This window comes from Crinia signifera, chromosome 2 (genome assembly GCF_055691185.1).
Source record: "Crinia signifera chromosome 2, ASM5569118v1, whole genome shotgun sequence".
Lineage (NCBI taxonomy): Eukaryota > Metazoa > Chordata > Amphibia > Anura > Myobatrachidae > Crinia > Crinia signifera.
The window spans coordinates 387,949,799-387,971,250 of record NC_139218.1 but is presented as its reverse complement, the minus strand read 5'-3'; the positions used below and the strand labels follow the sequence as shown (position 1 = coordinate 387,971,250).

Sequence of the window (21,452 nt, the reverse complement as noted above, 5' to 3'; positions counted from 1 at the left end):
TCTCTGGGCAGCAGGAAGGAAACTAGTGACCGTGTGACTGTGCCTCAGTGATGTTACTAGTCTCTGGGCAGCAGGAAGGGAACTAGTGACTGTGCCTCAGTGATGTTACTGGTCTCTGGGCAGCAGGAAGGGAACTAGTGACTGTGCCTCAGTGAGATTACTGGTCTCTGGGCAGCAGGAAGGGAACTAGTGACCGTGCCTCAGTGATGTTACTGGTCTCTGGGCAGCAGGAAGGGAACTAGTGACTGTGCCTCAGTGAGATTACTGGTCTCTGGGCAGCAGGAAGGGAACTAGTGACCGTGCCTCTGATGTTACTAGTCTCTGGGCAGCAGGAAGGGAACTAGTGACCGTGCCTCAGTGATGTTACTGGTCTCTGGGCAGCAGGAAGGGAACTAGTGATAGTGTGACAGTGTCTCAGTGATGTTACTAGTCTCTGGGCAGCAGGAAGGGAACTAGTGACTGTGCCTCAGTGATGTTACTAGTCTCTGGGCAGCAGGAAGGGAACTAGTGACTGTGCCTCAGTGATGTTACTGGTCTCTGGGCAGCAGGAAGGGAACTAGTGATAGTGTGACAGTGTCTCAGTGATGTTACTAGTCTCTGGGCAGCAGGAAGGGAACTAGTGACTGTGCCTCAGTGATGTTACTGGTCTCTAGGCAGCAGGAAGGGAACTAGTGACTGTGCCTCAGTGATGTTACTAGTCTCTGGGCAGCAGGAAGGGAACTAGTGACTGTGCCTCAGTGATGTCTCTGGGCAGCAGGAAGGGAACTAGTGACTGTGTGACTGCGTCTCAGTGATGTTACTGGTCTCTGGGCAGCAGGAAGGGAACTAGTGACTGTGCCTTTGATTTAACCTCCCTGCTCAAACCCTCAGAAGGTAGTGGGCGCCCATGACTCTCCATAGCCACAGAGGACAGGGAACTGGTATCTCTACACAGATGGTGGACTCCATACCCTCAAACACAGCCAAAGGTGATGTAAACCCAAACCATACAGGTATACCTGAGCTAGACGGGTCTACTCCACGCCCATACATACGAGATGCGACAGGTGCAGAGAAAGGATTGGCATGATCTATAAGGACCAAAGACAATTCAGACTTGAGACTAAGTAGTAAGCACCTAAACTGTACAGGGGGGTGTCACACCTATACAAATGACAGGGTGGGGGACTTTACAGACACACACCTGGAGATGGATATAGACTGAAGGGTACTTTACCAATAAACATGTCATTGTTAGGAGTCTTAGCTGTGAAACTGGCTGTGTCAGTAGTGATAACATGCAGATGGGCACCATCGCCAGGGTTACTGAGGAAAGGATTTAGATTTGTGACGGACTCATCGGCAGCTTCAGAAGAGAAGGGATCTGCACATCCCCATTCAGAGACAGGACAGGTTAGCAGAGAGGAAGAGAGAGCACACACACCAGGTTGTTAGTAAGAGACACAGAAGCATCAGTAACACAATAAAGGCTCATCTACCATTCACCAACACACCCGGATCCCTCTATACTTCATGGGCATGCCCAAGAAACTATGGGTGTTCCGATGTGCCAGCCTCCGCCCCCCTCCCCCCTCTGTACGAACGCCTCAGCACATGTGCTGGTCGCTGAAGGCGTTCGTACTGCGGCCCTACAAATGTGGACGTTCGCCTATACCAGTGGTTCTCACCCTCAGGACCCCCCAACAGTTCACGTTTTGCAAGTCACCCGGCAGGTGCACTCATTATTCACCGACACATTTTAAAAGATCACAGGTGGGGCTAATTACTTCACTTATGATTCTATGTGGAGACCTGTAAAACAAACTGTTGGGGGGTCCTGAGGACACGCATGCGTGTAGGCCAGCACGCATGCGTAGAGTTGCACCATCAGTCGCAGGCGCGAATATGCTGGGGACTGATCTTTAATGAATCCGGCCCAATGTACCTTGTATGTGTAAAGCCTGAAAACGCCAGGTGCTGCGTACATAAATCTCACGTAGAATACAGATAAGTCCCATTCTTATGGGAACACTAATTCCTAGTGCTATCTGCGGAGGAGTGACCTTCCTCACACACCCAGCAGCAAGCACATACTAAGGACACCCACAAAGCTCTGTTCAAGTCTTCTTGTAGGTCAGGTCCATCCAATTGTAGCTGTACTAGATCACCATATTCCATACAATCGAAGGCCAGGATCAGCCACCCTAAAGGTACCCCCCCATACACAGTACAATTGCAGGGTGCGATGAGATGCGCGCTCCCACAAACAACCCCTCGCAGAGCTCAAAAAGTAAGTGCTGCACATACTTTTTGTACTAGATTGCATCTCATTGCATTGCAAAACGTGTGCAATGCGATCTAGTCCAAATTGCATACAGTAATTGTACCGTGTATGGACACATTAAGGTCCAGATGTATCAAGCGTCAAAAAGTGATAAAATAAAAAGTGACAGCCAGCCAATCCGCTCCTACCTGTCATTTCTCAAACCCAGCCTGTAACATGGCAGTTAGGGGCCGATTGACTGGTTGTTTCTGGCCCTAAGAGTTTTAAGTGGGTCACAAATGGAAAAATCGGTTTGTCACCCCTACAAGGCAGGGATGTGCCTGAGAATCTTTGCATTTGGATGTCTACTGTATGAAAGCACTTAATTAAAAAACAAAAGAAGGAATAACAAATCCATTTAAATATTTAAACATTTTTTGGTAATGGGGTAGTGCCCTAAAGTGCCGTTCCGCCACTTGTTACTAACGTTTGATTGCACAGAGCTATTATCAATAAGTATTATCGTAGCTGGATATCATTAAGCTTTTCTTTCTGACACAGGGCTGAATGTAATGGGGAGGGGGGAGGGTTTGAAACTGCGGAGATACCAGAAAGTTGGCAGCGAAACTTAAAGCAGTAACATTTCGGAACGCAAAAAAGACGGTTGGTTTAAATAAGAGACCTGGCAATATCTGGGCAGGATCTGCATCCTTCACCCTATCACTCAGCATCTATTCTCCATGTGTTCTATTATCCCACCCAAGTATGTTTGCTGGAAGTAACTGCAATATCCTGTTTACATATGTGGTCAGTGCTCTTGTTTCCCCAACTATGCCCAATCGTCGCTTCCACATTCAGCTATTGATTTATCTGGTCTTGCGCTGGAAGTTTCCCTTTAAATCCAAACTAGGAAAACTAAACAAGATTTACAGTCCCAGGAGCCTCCGCAATCCTTTACTGAATAATACAGCACGTTCCAGGCTTAGGGGAAATTCTGCAGGCACGCTCCTTACCTCCCCATGTATTTGCTACTTGTGGTACAGTGTTCAGCGGATGAACAGCTGGCTGGAAACTTGGCTTCATGTCAAGCAAGTCATTTGGCAGCTTGGAACTGCTGAGGAGAGAAAACACAGGCACTGTTATGTCTGAGCAATTACACACAGCCCACACAAATACCTCCCCCCACAGCAGACACTGCTGCTCCTATAGGCTTCACACAGGTGACTGGATGCAATAGGAATTCTATGCAGTGGTTGTAAATCTATACCCACACAAATACAAATGAAGGCTTCACCTATATGCTACTTTAATATTTAACAAGCAGGAGGTATAAGATTATCTCATATAGGAGATTTACTTGGTCCCACAAGTATCGCACTGCACAGAAGCCACATTTCATTATGCTGTGCTGCTGGGTGAACCTGCTCCTCCCACTATATAACGCTCAGTCTGTGGCTTCCTGCTGCCTCCATTCCCCTCCTCACATCATGTCACTGCCCCTGTCACATGCAGCCCTGTCCTCACTGACACATCACTCATCTCCTGATATACTCTGTGCTGCTGGGGACCCTGCTACTCCCACTATATAACTCAGTCTGTGCCTTTCTCCTTTTATCACAATCTGACACTGCCCGTGTTACACCCCAGTTCCCACGCATTATCATTAGAGGACAACAAGCAGTCCTCCAGTCATTACGCAGTGTGGATGCAACAGCACAATGCTGAAACACTGGTATAATGGCCGCTCTATATAACAGATCAGTACATACATCTAAGCGCTGGGCAATATGGGAATAGTGTGTTGCAGCTGTTAATGGAAAGCCAAAACCATGTTCTTGTGTGCCAGCAGTAGCAATCAATGCATGGGAGCATCTAGTTATACACAGCCACAATGCAGCGTTACGCTATAGTCCTTTACTTCCAGCATTGACCTTTAACAAGAGAACTGAGTAAGGAGGTCAAACATACTAGGAAGCAGCAGGGAGGTAAGAGCCAATCAGAGTAAAGTACAGGAGGATCCATAGACCTCGACAGAGCGGCAGCAATTCAGGCAGCATATGTATTGCTATTCTAAAACCTACGGATGTGTCCTCAAGCATATAACGTCAATATGCCACACAGCGGGAGATGCCTGGCGCAAAACAATCTGAGCCATATTCACAGCAATAGGCCAATAAGACTCTAGAGTAACAAGACGCTCGGGTCTACAGAGTCATGACGAAAAGGGCTGTTAACCACCCAGGGGGGACGAGATGTAATTGGCCGCTGTGTAAAAAGGAAATAAAACATAATATATATAAAAAGGTTTTATCACCACGAAGGAGAGGTCAATACTATCCGCTAGTAAATCACAACTTGGAGACCAATATGTCTGCGCCCACTGTAGAAGGAACGCCGTGTTCAGCATTTTACCTGTTTAATGAACCAGGCGTTGAAAAAAGGTCAATAGCAGCTGTGGTGTTGATGCTGCCTGCTGACGAAGACACGGGGGAGGAGGCGGTGGTGGAGGCGTTGTGAGGCTTCTTGGCGAGATCCTTTAGACGCTGTTCCTGAATAAAATAAACAAATGAAGCCAACCCCGTATCTGTCCAAGGATAACGGCGAAACCGGAAGTATCCTAAAAGGACGCGCGCTGCAGAGCCAAGGCCTCCGGCACGTGACACGCACACATTACCTTTAAAGCTTTTAGCCGCGCCTGCTCCTCCTCCAGCGCCGCCTGCTTTTCTCTTTCGTCCACTCTGGTGAGAGAGAGACCCGTGCTTGCGAGGGATGAGACTGCATTGGAAAGGGTGGTCGCCCTGAATGACGAAAAAAGACTGGTTAGCATTCACTGGCAGAGTCTGGGTACACTGTACAACACTGTCCTGGGCAGACTATGGGAAAGACTTAACCACCAGTGATGTTGTAGTGAGCACTCGTTACATTTAAATGGTGCCGCATCCAATCAGAAGCTGTCATTTTTCAAACACATGACAGGTAGGAGCTGATTGGCTGAAGCGTAACAAGTGATAGCATTTTCCCCTGTGGACTGGAGGCCGCCCATGCCTACCAAGGTCCGGCTGAAATAACAGACATGAGCCCTATTCGGTAGCACTGCACCTTTAAGATATCTGAAGGATCAGTCACCATAAGGTACCCGGATAGGGGCCACACCCACAGCAAGCACCAGTGCGCATAGTGAGTCAGCCTTAGGGTTCAGTAAAGCCCAACGACAATTATAACAAGTGAAATGATAGCGTCTAATAAAATGCTTATGAACCACTTATATAGTTGATAATTCATACAGGCCGAAGCCAGAGCACATTAATAATGCAGTACCGACTACAGATCCAGTGGAGAGCCCGCGACAACCACCAGGCTGACATCCACGGGAGCGCACTGTGCAGCGGAACATTTGTTTTATAGCTTACAAATAACCAGTCATTCACCAACAATAAAAGAAAAATCAATTGGAATACATTAATAGTGAATAGTGTTTTGTAGGCAGAATGAGAGAGTGAATATACTGCGCTACGCCTGGCTGCCTCGCCGGGACGCTTCAGATAAAGAACGATCTGACGTCTACAGGGCTTCTGTGAAACTGTTCTGCAGAGTAATCTCTTAGGAGAGTCTGGAAGGGTCTTGGACACGATGAAGATAATGAGCGTAGTTCTTTAATCAAGCAACCGCTTAAGGGCACGCCTGCTTTCATAACCTGACTCTTACACTCCCCGCTAGTGCCTAACCCAGGCTATCTAAACCTTACCGCCGACCATCCAATGTTTTCTTCTGGCTTTGTGAATAAAAGCCAGGCTTTTATTTGTGTGTGACGTAACATTCTGTGACATCAGCCACCAGCGCCCGCCAAGCATCGGCTCGCCAGCTTCGCCACGATTTATGATCCATGAAAACGCTGGCCATTCTCAAGGGCAACCCCCCGCCCACTCTGCCTCAACATATGCGAATGGCTCAGTGACTATCCAAGCCACTCGCAAAGGAGGCCTGTACATGCCCAAAATATACCATGTGCAGAGCCACAAACATCGGAATGGGGCCGAATTCACCCTGTTCCAAGGCAATGAAAATGAGGGCCTAAGTCTCTAGTAATACACACAGTTTATACATAACGCATATTCCAAACACTAATGCCACAACGGAACCCGACGCGATGTGTATGTTCCCCATGACCAGTGACCGTTGCATTACGAGGTTACCTGCTTGCCGCTGTGGAGTCTTTGATTTTCTTCCCGTCCAGGGAGGCTAAGTGCTGTTCCAAAGCATCGAGTAGACTGCTGGGAGCCTGGGAAATGAAAGCATCCAAGTGTTGGCGGCATAGTTGGTGCAGTGGTTAGCATTACTACTTACGGCCCCAAGCTCATTAGTGTCATTCCCGATAAACGTTACCAACTGCGCAGAGTTTGTCATATACAATTACATTCTGTTGGGACCTTTTTTTGGTACTTGTTTCCTAGCACGGCGCCCGTCGGGTCCCACCGCATACCATAACTTAAGGTATGCGATAGGAACCAGATCAGACCGACCCGATTTTTGGTCTTTAAAGACGTTCCTGTACAATTAAAAAAATCGGTTGCATCGCATGCCATTACAATTACCATCAGGGTGGCTGTACAATTAAAAATCGGGTCGAATAGGTCGCATGCGATGCAACCGATTTTTCTAACCCGATGTCATACAATATAAATCGGTGGCGCCGTGCCAGGAAACAAGTACCCTTATTTCACAATAACCGCACTTGGGTCCCAGCGAACCCTAGATACTGCAGCTTAGAGTACGTAGCAGTTGCCTGTGGCACTCATTAATTGTCAGCCTGAGATCAATACACCGGCCTGTAACTGCACCAGATAGAAATACATCCACTGTGTGGCTGTCTGCATATAATGGAGCCCTGTTATCAGGGAAATCTCTGCAGCCTGCACTCGCAGCTGGAAGCCAGACATCTGGACAGTGGTGAGCTGGCAGATTGCTCAGAGAGAATGCACCAAACGTCAAGTAAACCCCCCCCCCTTCTTTCTCCTTTTACATTCCTCTGGCACCGATCTACGAGATTACAGCAACGATACGCTGCTTATATATATCATCCCCAACTGTAGTCTACAGCCTGGAATCATGGACACATGCCTCTTCCCATGAATGTGGCTGTAACACTCATGATGATCACAAGGAAACACTGGCGAGGACATGGTTATGCGGTGACGTGTCCCAGCTCTGCTGTCCAGGTCTCGCCGTAGTGGTGATGTGGACTGAACATTCCCAGTTGCATCACCCATGTGGATTTCCCCAAAATCATCCCAAGGCTCAGTGATTTGTTCTTCGATTAAAGCTTTGGCAGAGGCTAAATAAAAATACTTAAAGGCCTCCATACACTTGTGCGACTTCTCCGAGGGGGAGGAGTCACGAGCGATCCCCCTTGAAGCTCTGTGCAGCTTCCCAAGAAGCAGGATCACAGGCGATACATCATATGTGGTCCTTTGCATACGATGTATGGTATACGATACTAGCAAGTGGTGCAACATCTGACAAAGCATTAGTGGAGCACTTGTAATCTCAAGCACAGGACCGCGCATACAATCGGAATTGGAGATAAAAAACACATACCATATTCCACTTTACGCCTGAAAAGGGCCCAAATCGTACAAGTGTATGGTCAGCTTCAATTTAAATAAAGATAATAGGATAGAGCATCTATCCCCCAGCTGTGAGTTTATCCACAACCCCCCCAGCTGTGAGAGTTCATCCACAACACCCACCCCACCTCCCGTGCGCGCGTGTGTACACACACACACACTGCAGCCCACATGTTAGAACATCAAAGACCGGAAGCGGCACACCAGCCCCGGCATTCAACTGCATATAGCATAGACTCAGTCGGAAGCAGGATCCAAATGGGTCCCCGTGTGATTAGTGGGGTGCCAGGATACCTCCGTAATGGCAGGGTGCATTTTAGGGGTATGAGTCACAGGGTCAACTGCGTCAGGTTGACAGAGCTAAGGTCTACACCTGAAAGGTTGACAGGGTCAGGTGGTCAACAATGGACACTGTATCATTGTACAGCTGTGCCCGCGGTGCCTCGATGTGCTGGGCACACTATTTTATCCACCTGCCAAGCCGTAGTGGATAGTAAGGTATTAAATACCGCCTGTCAGCATGTCGACTCGAAAAAAAGAAAACTTGAAAAGATTTTGTCGACCTTTTGGCCGTCGACTTAATGCTTGTGTCGACCTTCCACCCCGTCTATCACAGTCATGCCGACCTACTTTAGTACAATACAGCAATGTAATGTCAGAGGCAGCCGCTGCGTCCAGTACAGCAAACTACAATACAGCAATTTGACCTTTTAATACCTTTAACAAAAACGCGAAATGTTCCTTACCTGGGAAAGGTCGGGTATGTCGCCCCTGTCAATGCCGACTTGCTGCAGAGAGGGGAGGAGAAAAGCAAACATCACTCAGCATTTACGATGGTGGAAATCCCCGTCTCCCTGCCACCTACACTTCAGCCATTCACTCTCTGTCCTACGCAATTCACTAGGGTCCATATCAGGCATGTCCAAACTGTGGCCCTGCAGCTGTTGTGAAACTACAAGTCCCAGCATGCCTTGCCACCATTTTGCTATTAGGAAAAACTAAAACGGTGGCAAGGCATGCTGGGATGTGTAGTTTTACAACAGCTGGAGGGCCGCCGTTTGGACATGCCTGGTCTATGTCTTCTTGCTCTCACAGAGAGGGTGAGAGCAAGATCAGTAGCCCCCCACTACCACACACCCCCATTCGACTAGCTTCTGCTCAATTTTAAACCACAAATTTTCATTTTTAAAAGCGACAGCAAACTGACCCCATAATTCTATTCAAATAGTCCTGTACTATGAGGTGGTAGTGGAGCGAGAGTACTGTGGAAGTATATGCTGTATATCTACTGAGGAAAGACAGAACTTCTGGGGGTCTGAGAAGTGTCAGCATGCGCCCACTCACCTCCGCTACTTTCAGAAACTCAGAGATTCGGGTCATTCTGGTCAGGAACTTCTTGTAAATATCCAGCCCATCTTTACACTGATTCTTCTTCATGTCAAAATATTTTTCTAGGGAAAGGAGTTGGTAAATCACCATGTGTGGGACAGACTCAAACAAGCAGACATGATGGAAGGTCTCCTCAGCCTGGCACCATGCAAACCCTGCCGCGTTCAGCTGAGATCAACAAGCAGCATGATTAAGGCAGGGTGCAGAACTCTCATGCAGCGTGTCCTGACCAAGTATCAGCTGGTCACAGGGTGGTGTTTCAGTTACAGCATCAGACAGGCCGCTAATGGATTCTTACATTACATACAGGCATTACATTTTCTGGAAGATCAACATTGGGGGGGGGGGATATTATTTCAAAATGCCACGCTGTACGCGGTCCCGTAACGGTCCATTACACCGGCTTATTCTAAAGCTTAGCACACACTAATCGGTGTGTGTACCCGGCGATGTCTATCATGACGGGGACCCAGCATGGTGTCAGCATCAGCAGGGTGGGCAATGATTTCAGCTGGGGGGCCCCTCAAATACAGCAGATATTTGAGGGCGGCACTTCAGAAATAGGGGGTGTAGGCATTTAAAAGGGGGTGTGTCTGAATGTATAAAATTCAGCCCTTTTACACATCATGCAACACAAAAGTAGGCCCCTTACATTATTAATTCCACACACCAGCTCCCCCTTATTCCACACCTGCCCCCATTAGTAATGCCACACAAATGCCCCATTAGTAATGCCACACATGCCCCTCACACTTCCACACACCTGCCCCATTAGTGATTCCACAAACCTGCCCCTCTTTAGATATTCCACACACATGCTCGCCAGGCGTGAAAAAATGGTGCCGATTGCAGCCCCATGCAGTCACGGCGACACCCATCCTTGGTGGCGGCGCTGCTGCTGTAGTGACATGCGGGGGACGGGCAGCTCGGCACCGCCGTATGTGTGTCCGATGGCATCTGTGTGTGCGCAGTCCTGCGGCCTTTCGCGCATGCGCCGGGCCTTGTACGCACAGGCTGAGGGTCAGCTACACAGGACTACGCAGCGCGCACACACACACACACACCTGCCATCAGGCACACATACATCAGCGCCGGGCCAGTCAGGCGATACATAAAAAAGCTTCCATGAAAAGGCACTACCGTAACTTCCCGATCTGTACACGTGGTTGCGAAACAGTCAACTGTAGTGCACTCCGTGCTATTAGTACTACAGTTTATTTCGTTTTACATTTAAATGGGTAATTAAAACGCTCACAGCGAGAATACGAAATAAGCTCAAACTGTCAAAACGACATCATTGCTACGTATAACGGGGAAGCCGATTCCGGCAGGATCATTCCTCACAACCCAACATGGCAGCAGCCACTTGCTTTGAAAGATGTCATTTGGTTATGCCAATATCACTTATTTACCAGGAGCGGGATTCAGCTGATTAAATACCAGAGATGCAACTTGTCGCGTTTAACAAGTCAGCATATTTACCTAGAAGATTTATTATCCCTTCGTTGTAGGCCGCAAACAGTCTGATGGCATCTTTGAAGAGCAGCATGAAAGCAGCATTAATGACGCCGTTTGTCAGCTCGTTGGCATTTACCTGGTGTTGGAGCGGAAAAGATTTATGGAAAAAAAGAACGGCAATAAGAGGTTGCTATCCTGCGGGATTACAGAGAATAGCACATATAAAATAAAAGTAGGGAACAGCAATCCACGCGGTTCCTGTACCCTGCCCTGTGGTAGTTCTAGCATGAACTGAAGTACAGAGCACACTGTGCGAGAAGCAAAACAGGCAGGGAAAAGGAACTGGGAGATGCAGGCGACTAGGTTGAACCCTATATACTAAATCAAACTATTCTTCTTGCTCAATTCTATATATTATTTCACTGAAGTCTAACATATTTTATTAGAATTTATTAAAAGTTAAATTGTATTATATATCCTATATAGCGCGCCAAATACAGACATTCTTTTCTCATATACTAGTAACCTTAGTGCCTGAGGCTGTACCCCCTCCAAGAAAGCACCAATCTCTGCCGAGAAGAGGGGTTTGTAAAAATCACAAGTCTTCTTTTTGCGTCCATATCCTATATACCAGGGGTGGCCAAATCTGTCCTCAAGATCTACCAACAGTTCATGATTTTTCAGGCCACCTGTGGATCTATAGTAGGAATGAATGCAGCAGGTTTGAAAATGTGACAGTTAGTAATGACTGCAGCTGTGCACCAGCTAGGGGATCTGGAAAACATGGACCATTGGTAGATCTCAAGGACCAGCTTGGCCACCCCTGCTATATACCTATAGATGGTTACAATTGCCTATGGCATTTCCCAGAAAGGACATGTGCAGGGGGGGGGGGGGGGGGGGGGGGTGTCATGTCTCCTCTGACGGCACAGGTACCTTTATAGCAGAATAATGCTGTGGCATCATGGCATATCACTAGTCAGATATAGAATTATAAAGAAAAGGAAGGTTTGTGCTGAGCTCAGTCCTAGTATATAGTTAGTAGTTAATGTGACATAAAATACGTGTGACACGGTTTTGTAGTGTACCAAAGATGCTTTACTGAAGAAACAATAGTGAATATAAAACTGCAGGTGGTTGGTACAACGGTTCAAGTCTACCATAGTAGTCTGTCTAATTGGTAGGTTGAAATGGTGAATTACCAGAAAACGTGCGCACCGGGTTCGCAGCCTGTCTTGCCAAGGCGAATGGGGGTGCACGGGGTAAACCTCCATGAAGAAGGCTCACAGAAGCTGAAACGCGTTGAGGAAATCACTGACACTATCCTTATTCAAGACCCCCCACGGACACGCCTGGCTACACCGCTGTGTAATCCAGGAAGATCGTGCTGCAGGCGCCAATCGGAGGACGCAGTACACCGGCTGTGAGAAGAAGGGTAAGTAGGAAGTAGGGACTGTACACGAGGCAGGAGGGCTCCCAGTCAGGCGACGGGACACCATCGGTCAGGGTGAAGTGCCTCCGTCCCCTGCTCCAGTGCAGACGCCTCTCCACACCGGGACCGCTACACACTGTGGACACCACATAATCTGCACCCTCAGTCACTCTCCCGAAAACCCGCACCCACACCGCGGCAACTTAAAGGGGTACCCGAATTCCACTTATTGATCTGAGCAGCGGGACGCTGCACTCAGATAGAGACTGCCTGCATTTGTTTTTCATATACCAAGTTTTGGACATTTGAACTTTTGGACATTTGAGTTTGAGCAAGGGGTTTACCCCGTGCACCCCCATTCACCTTGGCAAGACGGGCTGAGAACCTGGTGCGCAAGTTTTCTGGGGATTCACCATTTCAACCTACCAATTAGACAGACTACTATGGTAGACTTGAACCGTTGTACCAACCACCTGCAGTTTTATATTCACTATTGTTTCCTCAGTAAAGCATTTTTGGTACACTACAAAACCGTGTCACACATATTTTATGTCGTAACTACTAACTATATACTAGGACTGAGCTCAGCACAAACCTTCCTTTTCTCTAGGACTATCAATACCAGTATAGTTTAGTCAGACTACACTAAGTGCTTTGCAGCTAGCCCGACCACAATCACTCAGTGCGCAGGTACACCCCTAGATATAGAATTAGGTTTACTTTCTCAGAACTCTTCAATGGAATAGAAGTTACTGATTCATCGGTTCGAACATTGCATAACCCGGAATTCTGAGTAATGTCATACTGATCAAAGATCATTACCACGTTTCCGTTCATACACCATATGTCGCAAGAGAATGAGTGATAACCTTAACTCTGTAACGTAGCACAATATGGGACCGCAACCTGTAACAGATACCACTGGCCACCAGGAAGACTGCAGGAAGAAAATCCAGTCCGCCATAACATAGGGATCAGCGACCATCTCTCTTATGTATGGTTGTGAGACTATAGAGGGGACTTTATAGATCAAGGGGAACCGGTTCATGTCTACAGCAAGATCCTCATGCTACGGACACTGTGGTACATGGGGCAGACCTGGGCATGGGGCCAGCAAACTCACATTGAAATCGAGCAAGGCGTCCATTTGGTTCTGTATGATGGGCATGGTTTTTAGTAATTTCTCCGTGTTCATTGTTCTCATCACCCCGTCAGCCCTAAAAACAAACATTAAGATAATTCGTTAAGTCACCGTACAACACATTGCACAATAAGGGAAACAGAAGGAAAGGTCTTCCTGCCAGGGTATACGACTCTCTTATTAAACTGCCAATATTACAAGCAGTACAAGTACAGTGCAGCCAACACAGAAATGTATCTGATGGCTTTGGCAAGAGATACGGGATACGTTAAGGCGTCGGTATATACACATCCCGTTCGTTCTAAATATAAAGCACCATTACATTATTAACACTTCTCCAGCAAATATAAACAGCGTTGGTGAAAATCTCATTCTGCTGTCACTTCTGTAAATCAAGTGCTACCTATCGCCTGTACCCAAATCACCAGACATGGCCGAACTAGTCTACGGCCAATCCCCGACCACAAATCAAATGTTTGAATCTCTCCTCAACTGCCCTGGCTACCAATACCATTGGATATTTTATGCTTGATCCAATTCTTCCCTGGCCAACACCCTACTCCGTTCTCTTCCCAGGATCCTCTCTTCATGACCACCTTCTCCTGCCACTAAGCCCTATCACCCCTCAGCTGTTCCTCACAGTGCTGAGGTCATGGGTTCAATTCCCACCATGGCCCTAACGGTGCAGAGTTTGTATATTCTCCCCGTGCTTGCGTGGGTTTCCTCCGGGTACTCCGGTTTCCTCCCACAATCCTAAAAATATACTGGTAGGCTAATTGTCTCCCAACAAATTAACCCTAGAATGTCTGTGTGCGTGTACATGTGGTAGGGAATATAGATTGTAAGCTCCACTGGGGCAGGGACTGATGTGACTGTTCATATATACTCTGTACAATGATGCGGAATATGTGTGCGCTATATAAGAAACTGTTTAATAAATAAAGTGGCCAAAGTTCTGACCACTAACGTGGCCTTCTCTGCGACACGTAACACTGCTGACTACTCACTTATTACACAAGAGCCGTATATTACTTGTCCTCCCAATGCTATTGTGCCCCATTCCCAAATGGTTCACTCGAATTGTACATACATCCACATTCCATAGTCAAACAGCCCACTGACCCTTGAACCCAACATCGCTCTGTGACTGGCTCACCCTGCTGCGGTCTGTGGGACTCCGCCTAAGGTATCAAAGTCTTATTTACCTATAGATTGGAACAAGGGTCGACAGATGAGTCAATTACTATTTCTTTAAACGTGATGGCGGCGGTCAAAAGACCGACCCTGGCATCCTGATACGGAGAATCCGGACAGAGCCTCCATAAAGGGATCTAACCGTCTCTGCTCCCCCCTCCCTCCACTCTAATCTCCCCCTGCAGCCTGACTCTTACCCTCCCACCCCCTCTAATGGCTAATTCCCGTACCCCACTGCCTGAACCTTGGATCCGGACAATTGGTTGACAGCCAATAAGTCGACCACTATTGGTTAACACATGAAAAAGGTAGACAAGCTTTAGGCTGACACTGAGGTCAAGATCAAAAGGTCAACATAGAAACGGTTGACATGAGGTTTTTTTTACAACCGACTTTTTCTTACTTCCCGATCCAAGTGGGCATAGAGTCAGATTAAACTAGTGTGCCCAGTGCAGAGAGGCATCGTGCAGGAAGCATGGGGAGCCCGGTACACTTATGTGGGGTCCATAAAAAAAAGTTAAGAAATCATGTCGACCTCAAGCCTGTCCACCTTTTTTCATGTGTTTACCAATAGTGGTCATAGGGGGGGGGGGGGGGGGGGGGTGGTACATATTTTACATTAGTGTTAGCTAGCATTGCAGCCAGCATATCTGTTCATAGCCCAGGCTTACCCTCTTTTTACTTTGGTGAAGTCAAAAGCAACTTGTCTGTACGACACGGCCTTCTCGTTCAGGTACCGGCTATAGCGTCTAATAAACGTGGACATGTCATAACCTAAGAGAGAGATCAACAAAAATCAGTCTCAAAACACACGAGTGCATCGCTCCCCTATGTAAGTTATAGACAAATCAAATATTTCACATCTCTACGAATTTCAGATCTCAGGAACTTCTGAAACCGTTTCTAACAACTTGAATGTAACTGCTGGAGAACGGCAGCCTTGGCCATGCAGTGTAATTGTAGTCCTGAACAGAGCGGAGGCACGACGCCGGGGATTTACCTTGTAGTCCACTTTTGTCCAAGAAATTGCTCAAATTGAACAATGTATTCCGCGAGGCCAGATACTGGATAAAGCGCTGTAGGAAATAAAAAGCAAAAAATTACCAGAATGTACAAAAATTTTATTGTATCTATCACAACAGGTATTCCTACTTTCTATGGATTTTTATAATTTATTAAAAGCGATTACAAAGACGGCAATCAGTACGTATTGTCACAGTTAAAAACTCAGCATCGTCCGTTACCAATTCAGACCAGGAACAGAACATCCACTATCTCTAAACTGCATTATTACAACGGACACAAAAATATGAACTGTTGTCAGCTTTTAAATACAGATCAAGGCCTTCTATTTATATGGCAGTTACTGGCCTACTGACTACTATACACAGTTCTAACTGGAACAAAACTCCACTTGACTTGATCTGTGAGGTGAAGTACCGCCACGGACCACTAGAAGGACCAAATCCTCTGCGTGCTAAAAGAGGTCATAACGGACAGTGAAAGCAATTTTCGCAGGGACACTGATCAGTTTAAAACTTGCTTGCTTGATGTGGCGAGAGGGAGCTGTGAAGACAGAGATTGGAGGTAGGAGCAGATAGGGTGGAGTGGAGAGTTTGTGGGCTGTCACAGCTCAAAGTGAAAGTAAAAACTGTCACAGCTCATTGCAGAAACCTTTCACTAGTTGAGCCATAATACACAATGCTGCTCCACGTGTGCAAGCAACAGGTGCACTGTAAGAATCACTCATCCGAATGTAGGAAAAGGACATTTCAGATGATGAATGGATGTCTGGTAAAATAAAAGCATACTTACCTACTTTTGAAAACTAGTTTCAGGGAGATTATAGTAGGTAGTTTTTGTGGAAGTAAACAGCGCCCCATTGAGGGGGCGTGTCATGCTCCACCCAAAGGGCGTGTCTAGTTCCATATATGGAGAGATTGTGAACGTGGCACCTAGAAGCGTGGGTGTGCACTGCTACATCTGAGAGGAATCTTTTAAAATGACTTATATCCAAATGTGGAGGAGCCCCAATGCAGTTAGTAAGAGCTACTATACTTGGTAACGTGCTGGGAAATGGTGCTGATGATTTAGAGGCACATTTATCATTAATCGCATTTACAATGCGATCTGGGCGGACCATTACTGCCCAGGATCGCATCGTAAAATGCGATCACACCGGCGGAATGTATGACATTTGAGTGCGCAGGGACAGGGCTCCAAAAGGAGCCCGTCCCTACGAAGCCCTGACCCGGAAGCCAGGGGGTCAGCGCATGCGCGGTTATGCGCTGACCCCTCTGACCGGACTGCCCTGCTTGGGCAGTGCGATGTATAGCCATTGGCTACAATGGGCTGTCACCATATCAGAATGGCGATAGCCCAAGGGTGCGAAGCTGGGCTGCCCGATGTTGATAGATTGGGCAGCTTCACATCCCCATAGAAATCTATGGGGGATGCGGCCTGCGGCGCTGCAGGGATCCCCCCTTTGATACTTTAGGGCAGGCATGTCCAACGTTGGCCCGCCAGATGTTGTGAAACTACACATCCCAGCATGCTTTGCCACAGTTTTGCTATTAGAGAATGCTAAAACTATTGCAAAGCATGCTGGGATGTGTAGTTTCACAACATCTGGAGGGCCAACGTTAGACATGCCTGCTTTAGGGCATGGGTCTTCAAACTGTGGCCCTCCAGATGTTGTGAAACTAAAAATCCCAGCATGCCTTGCCAGTTTTAATACTCCCTTATAGCAAAACTGTTGCAAGGCATGCTGGGATTTGTAGTTTCACAACATCTGGAGGGCCACAGTTTGAAGACCCATGCTTTAGGGGGTTACTTAATATTTGCGGCTAACGGGTGTTTTTGGGGATTTAGCCGCAAATATTAGTTGATGAATGCGGCCCTCTGTGTAACTGTATCTCATTCTTTTTTCCCCCGTGTAATGTGGGCTAGGTGACATGAGGGAGATTGCTAGACTAATGAGGGAGAGAGGGAGATAGCTGCTATGTCAGGGAGTCTCCTGCAGAATGCAGGAGGGGAGGTAACTATGATGTAACCGTGTAATGTGAGCTAGGTGACATGAGGGAGATTGCTAGACTAATGAGGAAGAGAGGGAGATTGCTGCTATGTAATACCCCTTTTACACCAAAATCCCTGGTCAGACCCTTGTCTTTGAACACGCTAGTTTCCAGGGTTGGACGCAGCTTCCTACCCCATTTACACAGCACTGTGACCCAGGTCTGCGCCGTTTGCACTGAACCTGGGTCATCCCTGCTTTTCCCAATGGATGACATTAAAAATGTCCATTTTAGGAATGACTGCCATCCAACCTTCCTTCAAGGATTTAAAATAAAAATTAAAAGACATGACTAGTTAGCATTGAAGAATGTTGGTTTGTTTATTTTGTAAAATGTTTTTCAAAAAGTTTCATTCAGTGCTCAAGCACACATAGCGGTATAATAGTGGAACATCTCCAATGTGCTCCCCCCAGCCCCCCCCCCCCCCCCCCCCAAAAAAAAATAACAAATGATACTGCATCCAATTATGATTTCTGTGTGCGCTGCCCATATCCTTCCTGCTGTATTTGCCACTGCAGCGCACTGTGGAAAGGCGTCCAGCACTTCTGGTATCCTTCAGCACTACCTGGATGTCCCAACCTGGGTTGGGACCATTTACAGCGCCCACGACCCAGGTCCAACCAGTGTTCAACCCTGGTCAGGACCTGGGTAGGAGACCAGTGTTACTGGACCTGGGTTGGCCCCTTTTACACCAAAGCTGACCTGGGTTCAACCTGTGTTTTTCGTTGGTGTAAAAGGTAGCCTCCTACAGAATGCAGGAGGGGAGGTAACTATGAATAAAAGGTATGTGACTACTTAGAATCTACTATAGAAAGGAAGGAGGAGGAGGAGGAGGAGGAGGAGGAGGAGGAGGAGGGGGTGGGGGAGGTGTTTTAATAAGTGGACCTTTGGCTGTTGTGGAACTACAATTCCCAGCATGCCCTGGTCTAGTTTTGCTGATGAGACAAGCTAAAACTGCATCACGGAATGCTGGTTTGTGTAGTTCAGACACTACACATGTTAGCATACAGCAAATGAACAAGGCAAAGCAGAAAGCAGCAGGAACAGAGCATCTGTGGACTCTGGCAGCATAATAGAAGTTACCCATTGACTAGAGAGGAGATAGCCGTGTGTGAGACAGCCATGACATTTCCTAGCTCAGAGTATAGGTGTGGGGGGAGCACGAATGCCACAGAATGGTCATTAAGCCACAACACAGAGAGAGGAGAGGGAAACAGCATTCTGCAGGTTGAGACCTGATAATTGTCCCTTGCTTTGTTAGTGGTCAAACCAGATCAGGTATTGTGAGAAGTGGTAAGTATGTGTGCATGTGTGTAGTTGTGTTACCCTGGTGTAAAACACTGTAACTTCTTCATGTCAGGTGCAAACAAACATGCAAACGCGCAATGGCAACAGACTGTCACGGTCAGCATTGTAATCAGTAAACAATGGGCTCACTACCCTGACAGCGCAGGTATACATATCCGGCAACATCAAAGTATAGTGTACCTTTAGGCCATCACAGAAAGTGACCTACTGGGGGCAGATGTATGAAGCATTGATAAGGGAGGAGAAGTGTTAAAGGGCCATGTCCTGCGCAGTGCGAATGTCAGGTGATTACACTGTATATAGGAAATCCTGTCCTGCAGAGCAGCTGCTCATGAATCACATTCCACCCGGGGCTCCCAGGAGGGGATGTTACGAAAATTCTTGGTAAAAAGCATTGATCAGACTTTTGCCAAGTCATCGCTTCTAACAAAACATTGGAAGCGTGTACTCCAAGCCTCCCTGCATAATGTACTAGGTTACCATGAGTATTTCCGCGCACACACACACACAAGAAAACCGGCACAAAGGAATGTACCTATGTACAGGGCTGTTTCACTACATTGCAGTATAAACTACCAGCAAAGTTACCTTACTAGGCCGCGACATAAGCACGAACGTCTGCATCGGTGTAATCTCTGAAAACAATAGCTAAACCCGCACGACCATGTACTGCGCCAGCATTACTACAGATGTGTCCATCGGACACATAGGGATGATTGACAGGGGTCATAATACAGACGCCGGCGTCAAAAATGGAGGGAATCCCCGGCAGGGGTCAGATCAGATTACTTACCCTCCTCCTGCTCTCCTCTATCCCTACCCGCTATTGCCTAACCCTTAATGTGCAATACCTCGCCAACACACCGGCAGCTTGCATACAGTGTAACATTAGCAATTGGCTGCGGGATCCGATAGATCAGTATTGATGCCCCCCCCCCAAACCTTATATAAATTTATGTATGTGTATATGTTGGTGTACGTGTATTTATATAGGAACAATCCAGAAATTATTTCTATAGATCTTGTTACATAGGACCACATTTATTAACATTATCAATTTTTTAAACAAGTACATTTTAGTCACACGAAGTATTGGAACCTGTGACTGGTCTCACTGGAGGCAGACACCGCACCGATAGAGCTATTTGCTCCTGTACAGTAAGGATTAGAACCTGTGACTGGTCTCACTGGAGGCAGACACCGCACCGATAGAGCTATTTGCTCCTGCACAGTAAGGATTAGAACCTGTGACTGGTCTCACTGGAAGCAGACACCACACTGCTAGAGCTATGTGCTCCTGTACAGTAAGGATTGGAACCTGTGACTGGTCTCACTGGAGGCAGACACCGCACCGATAGAGCTATTTGCTCCTGTACAGTAAGGATTAGAACCTGTGACTGGTCTCACTGGAGGCAGACACCGCACCGATAGAGCTATTTGCTCCTGCACAGTAAGGATTAGAACCTGTGACTGGTCTCACTGGAGGCAGACACCACACTGATAGAGCTATGTGCTCCTGTACAGTAAGGATTGGAACCTGTGACTGGTCTCACTGGAGGCAGACACCGCACTGATAGAGCTATGTGCTCCTGTACAGTAAGGATTAGAACCTGTGACCTGTCTCACTGGAGGCAGACACCGCACCGATAGAGCTATTTGCTCCTGTACAGTAAGGATTAGAACCTGTGACTGGTCTCACTGGAGGCAGACACCGCACTGATAGAGCTATTTGCTCCTGCACAGTATATATACAGAGTCTGACAACGTTCAATTGTTCAATCAAATGACTATTAGAGCTATGTAGTGTAGTGACTTCAAATTGCTAGAATTCCCAAGGGTCCTATGTAGGAGAATATAACTTAATCAGTAATACCCCTTTCACACCAGCCTAAATTCCTGGGTTGGGCCCGCGACTAGCGCTGTTGTCTGAGATTCCCGGGCCAAAATCCAGGGAAAATTTCCCAGGATTTCAACCCTGCTATGGAGCAGGGTTGTTCCAGAGTTCAACCTGGTGTCCTGGCCGGTGTGAAAGGGGTACTTACCCGGGTTGCCGGTCCTCGGTGCGTGCTGTCAGACGGGGATCCACACAGGTGGCGGGGCGCAGATGACAGGATGACACAGCTCTCCAGTGCACTCATTGCAGCCGGAGAGCTGTGTCATCTGCACCTGCCGTCTGACCGGTCATCCGTACCCGCCACCTGTGTGGATCCGCGGCCTGCACCGAGGACCAGCAACTGGAGTAAGTACTCTCCACCTCCTGCACGCTTCCGTTGCCATTTGCTTCTGTCCGGAAGAAGCCTGATAATTTTATTTAGGTTCTGTCCGTTGGTTGCAAACGTACAGGAAACAAGTAAGAGACAATAAATAAGACTTGCCTGGGAAACATATGGGAAGGAGAATTAATTAAAGCAGAGAACCCCCCCAGCTTGCACGCATTCGCGACATAACATTCTCTGGTGTACCCATTGTAGTTACCACAGCAGGTTATGCAGCCACCGACCCGGTGAACGCTGTAACAAGTCAGTGACTAGAGTATCAGTGTGTAGCGGGGACTCTAATGTCTGACATTTATATAGAACTGCGGGATTTA

At 47.4% G+C, this 21,452-nt stretch overlaps 1 protein-coding gene across 10 annotated transcripts in view; it reads right to left on the bottom strand.

Moving 5' to 3' along the window:
- Nucleotides 1-21,452, bottom strand: part of PICALM (phosphatidylinositol binding clathrin assembly protein) — a 380,825-nt gene that overhangs the window by 16,452 nt on the left and 342,921 nt on the right. For 8 of the 10 annotated variants that reach the window (XM_083170273.1, XM_083170279.1, XM_083170283.1 and 5 more), the window contains exons 2-13: nucleotides 15,481-15,558; nucleotides 15,152-15,254; nucleotides 13,269-13,362; nucleotides 10,738-10,849; nucleotides 9,211-9,317; nucleotides 8,613-8,654; nucleotides 6,436-6,521; nucleotides 4,917-5,040; nucleotides 4,655-4,791; nucleotides 3,256-3,356; nucleotides 1,217-1,363; nucleotides 999-1,070 (exon numbers count right to left, since the gene is read on the bottom strand). In XM_083170273.1, the coding sequence (XP_083026399.1) occupies nucleotides 999-1,070; nucleotides 1,217-1,363; nucleotides 3,256-3,356; nucleotides 4,655-4,791; nucleotides 4,917-5,040; nucleotides 6,436-6,521; nucleotides 8,613-8,654; nucleotides 9,211-9,317; nucleotides 10,738-10,849; nucleotides 13,269-13,362; nucleotides 15,152-15,246 (1,117 nt within the window). In that variant the 5' untranslated portion in view covers nucleotides 15,247-15,254; nucleotides 15,481-15,558. The remainder of the gene's footprint in view (nucleotides 1-998; nucleotides 1,071-1,216; nucleotides 1,364-3,255; nucleotides 3,357-4,654; nucleotides 4,792-4,916; nucleotides 5,041-6,435; nucleotides 6,522-8,612; nucleotides 8,655-9,210; nucleotides 9,318-10,737; nucleotides 10,850-13,268; nucleotides 13,363-15,151; nucleotides 15,255-15,480; nucleotides 15,559-21,452) is intronic. The other 2 variants (XM_083170281.1, XM_083170282.1) reach the window with 1 other exon arrangement.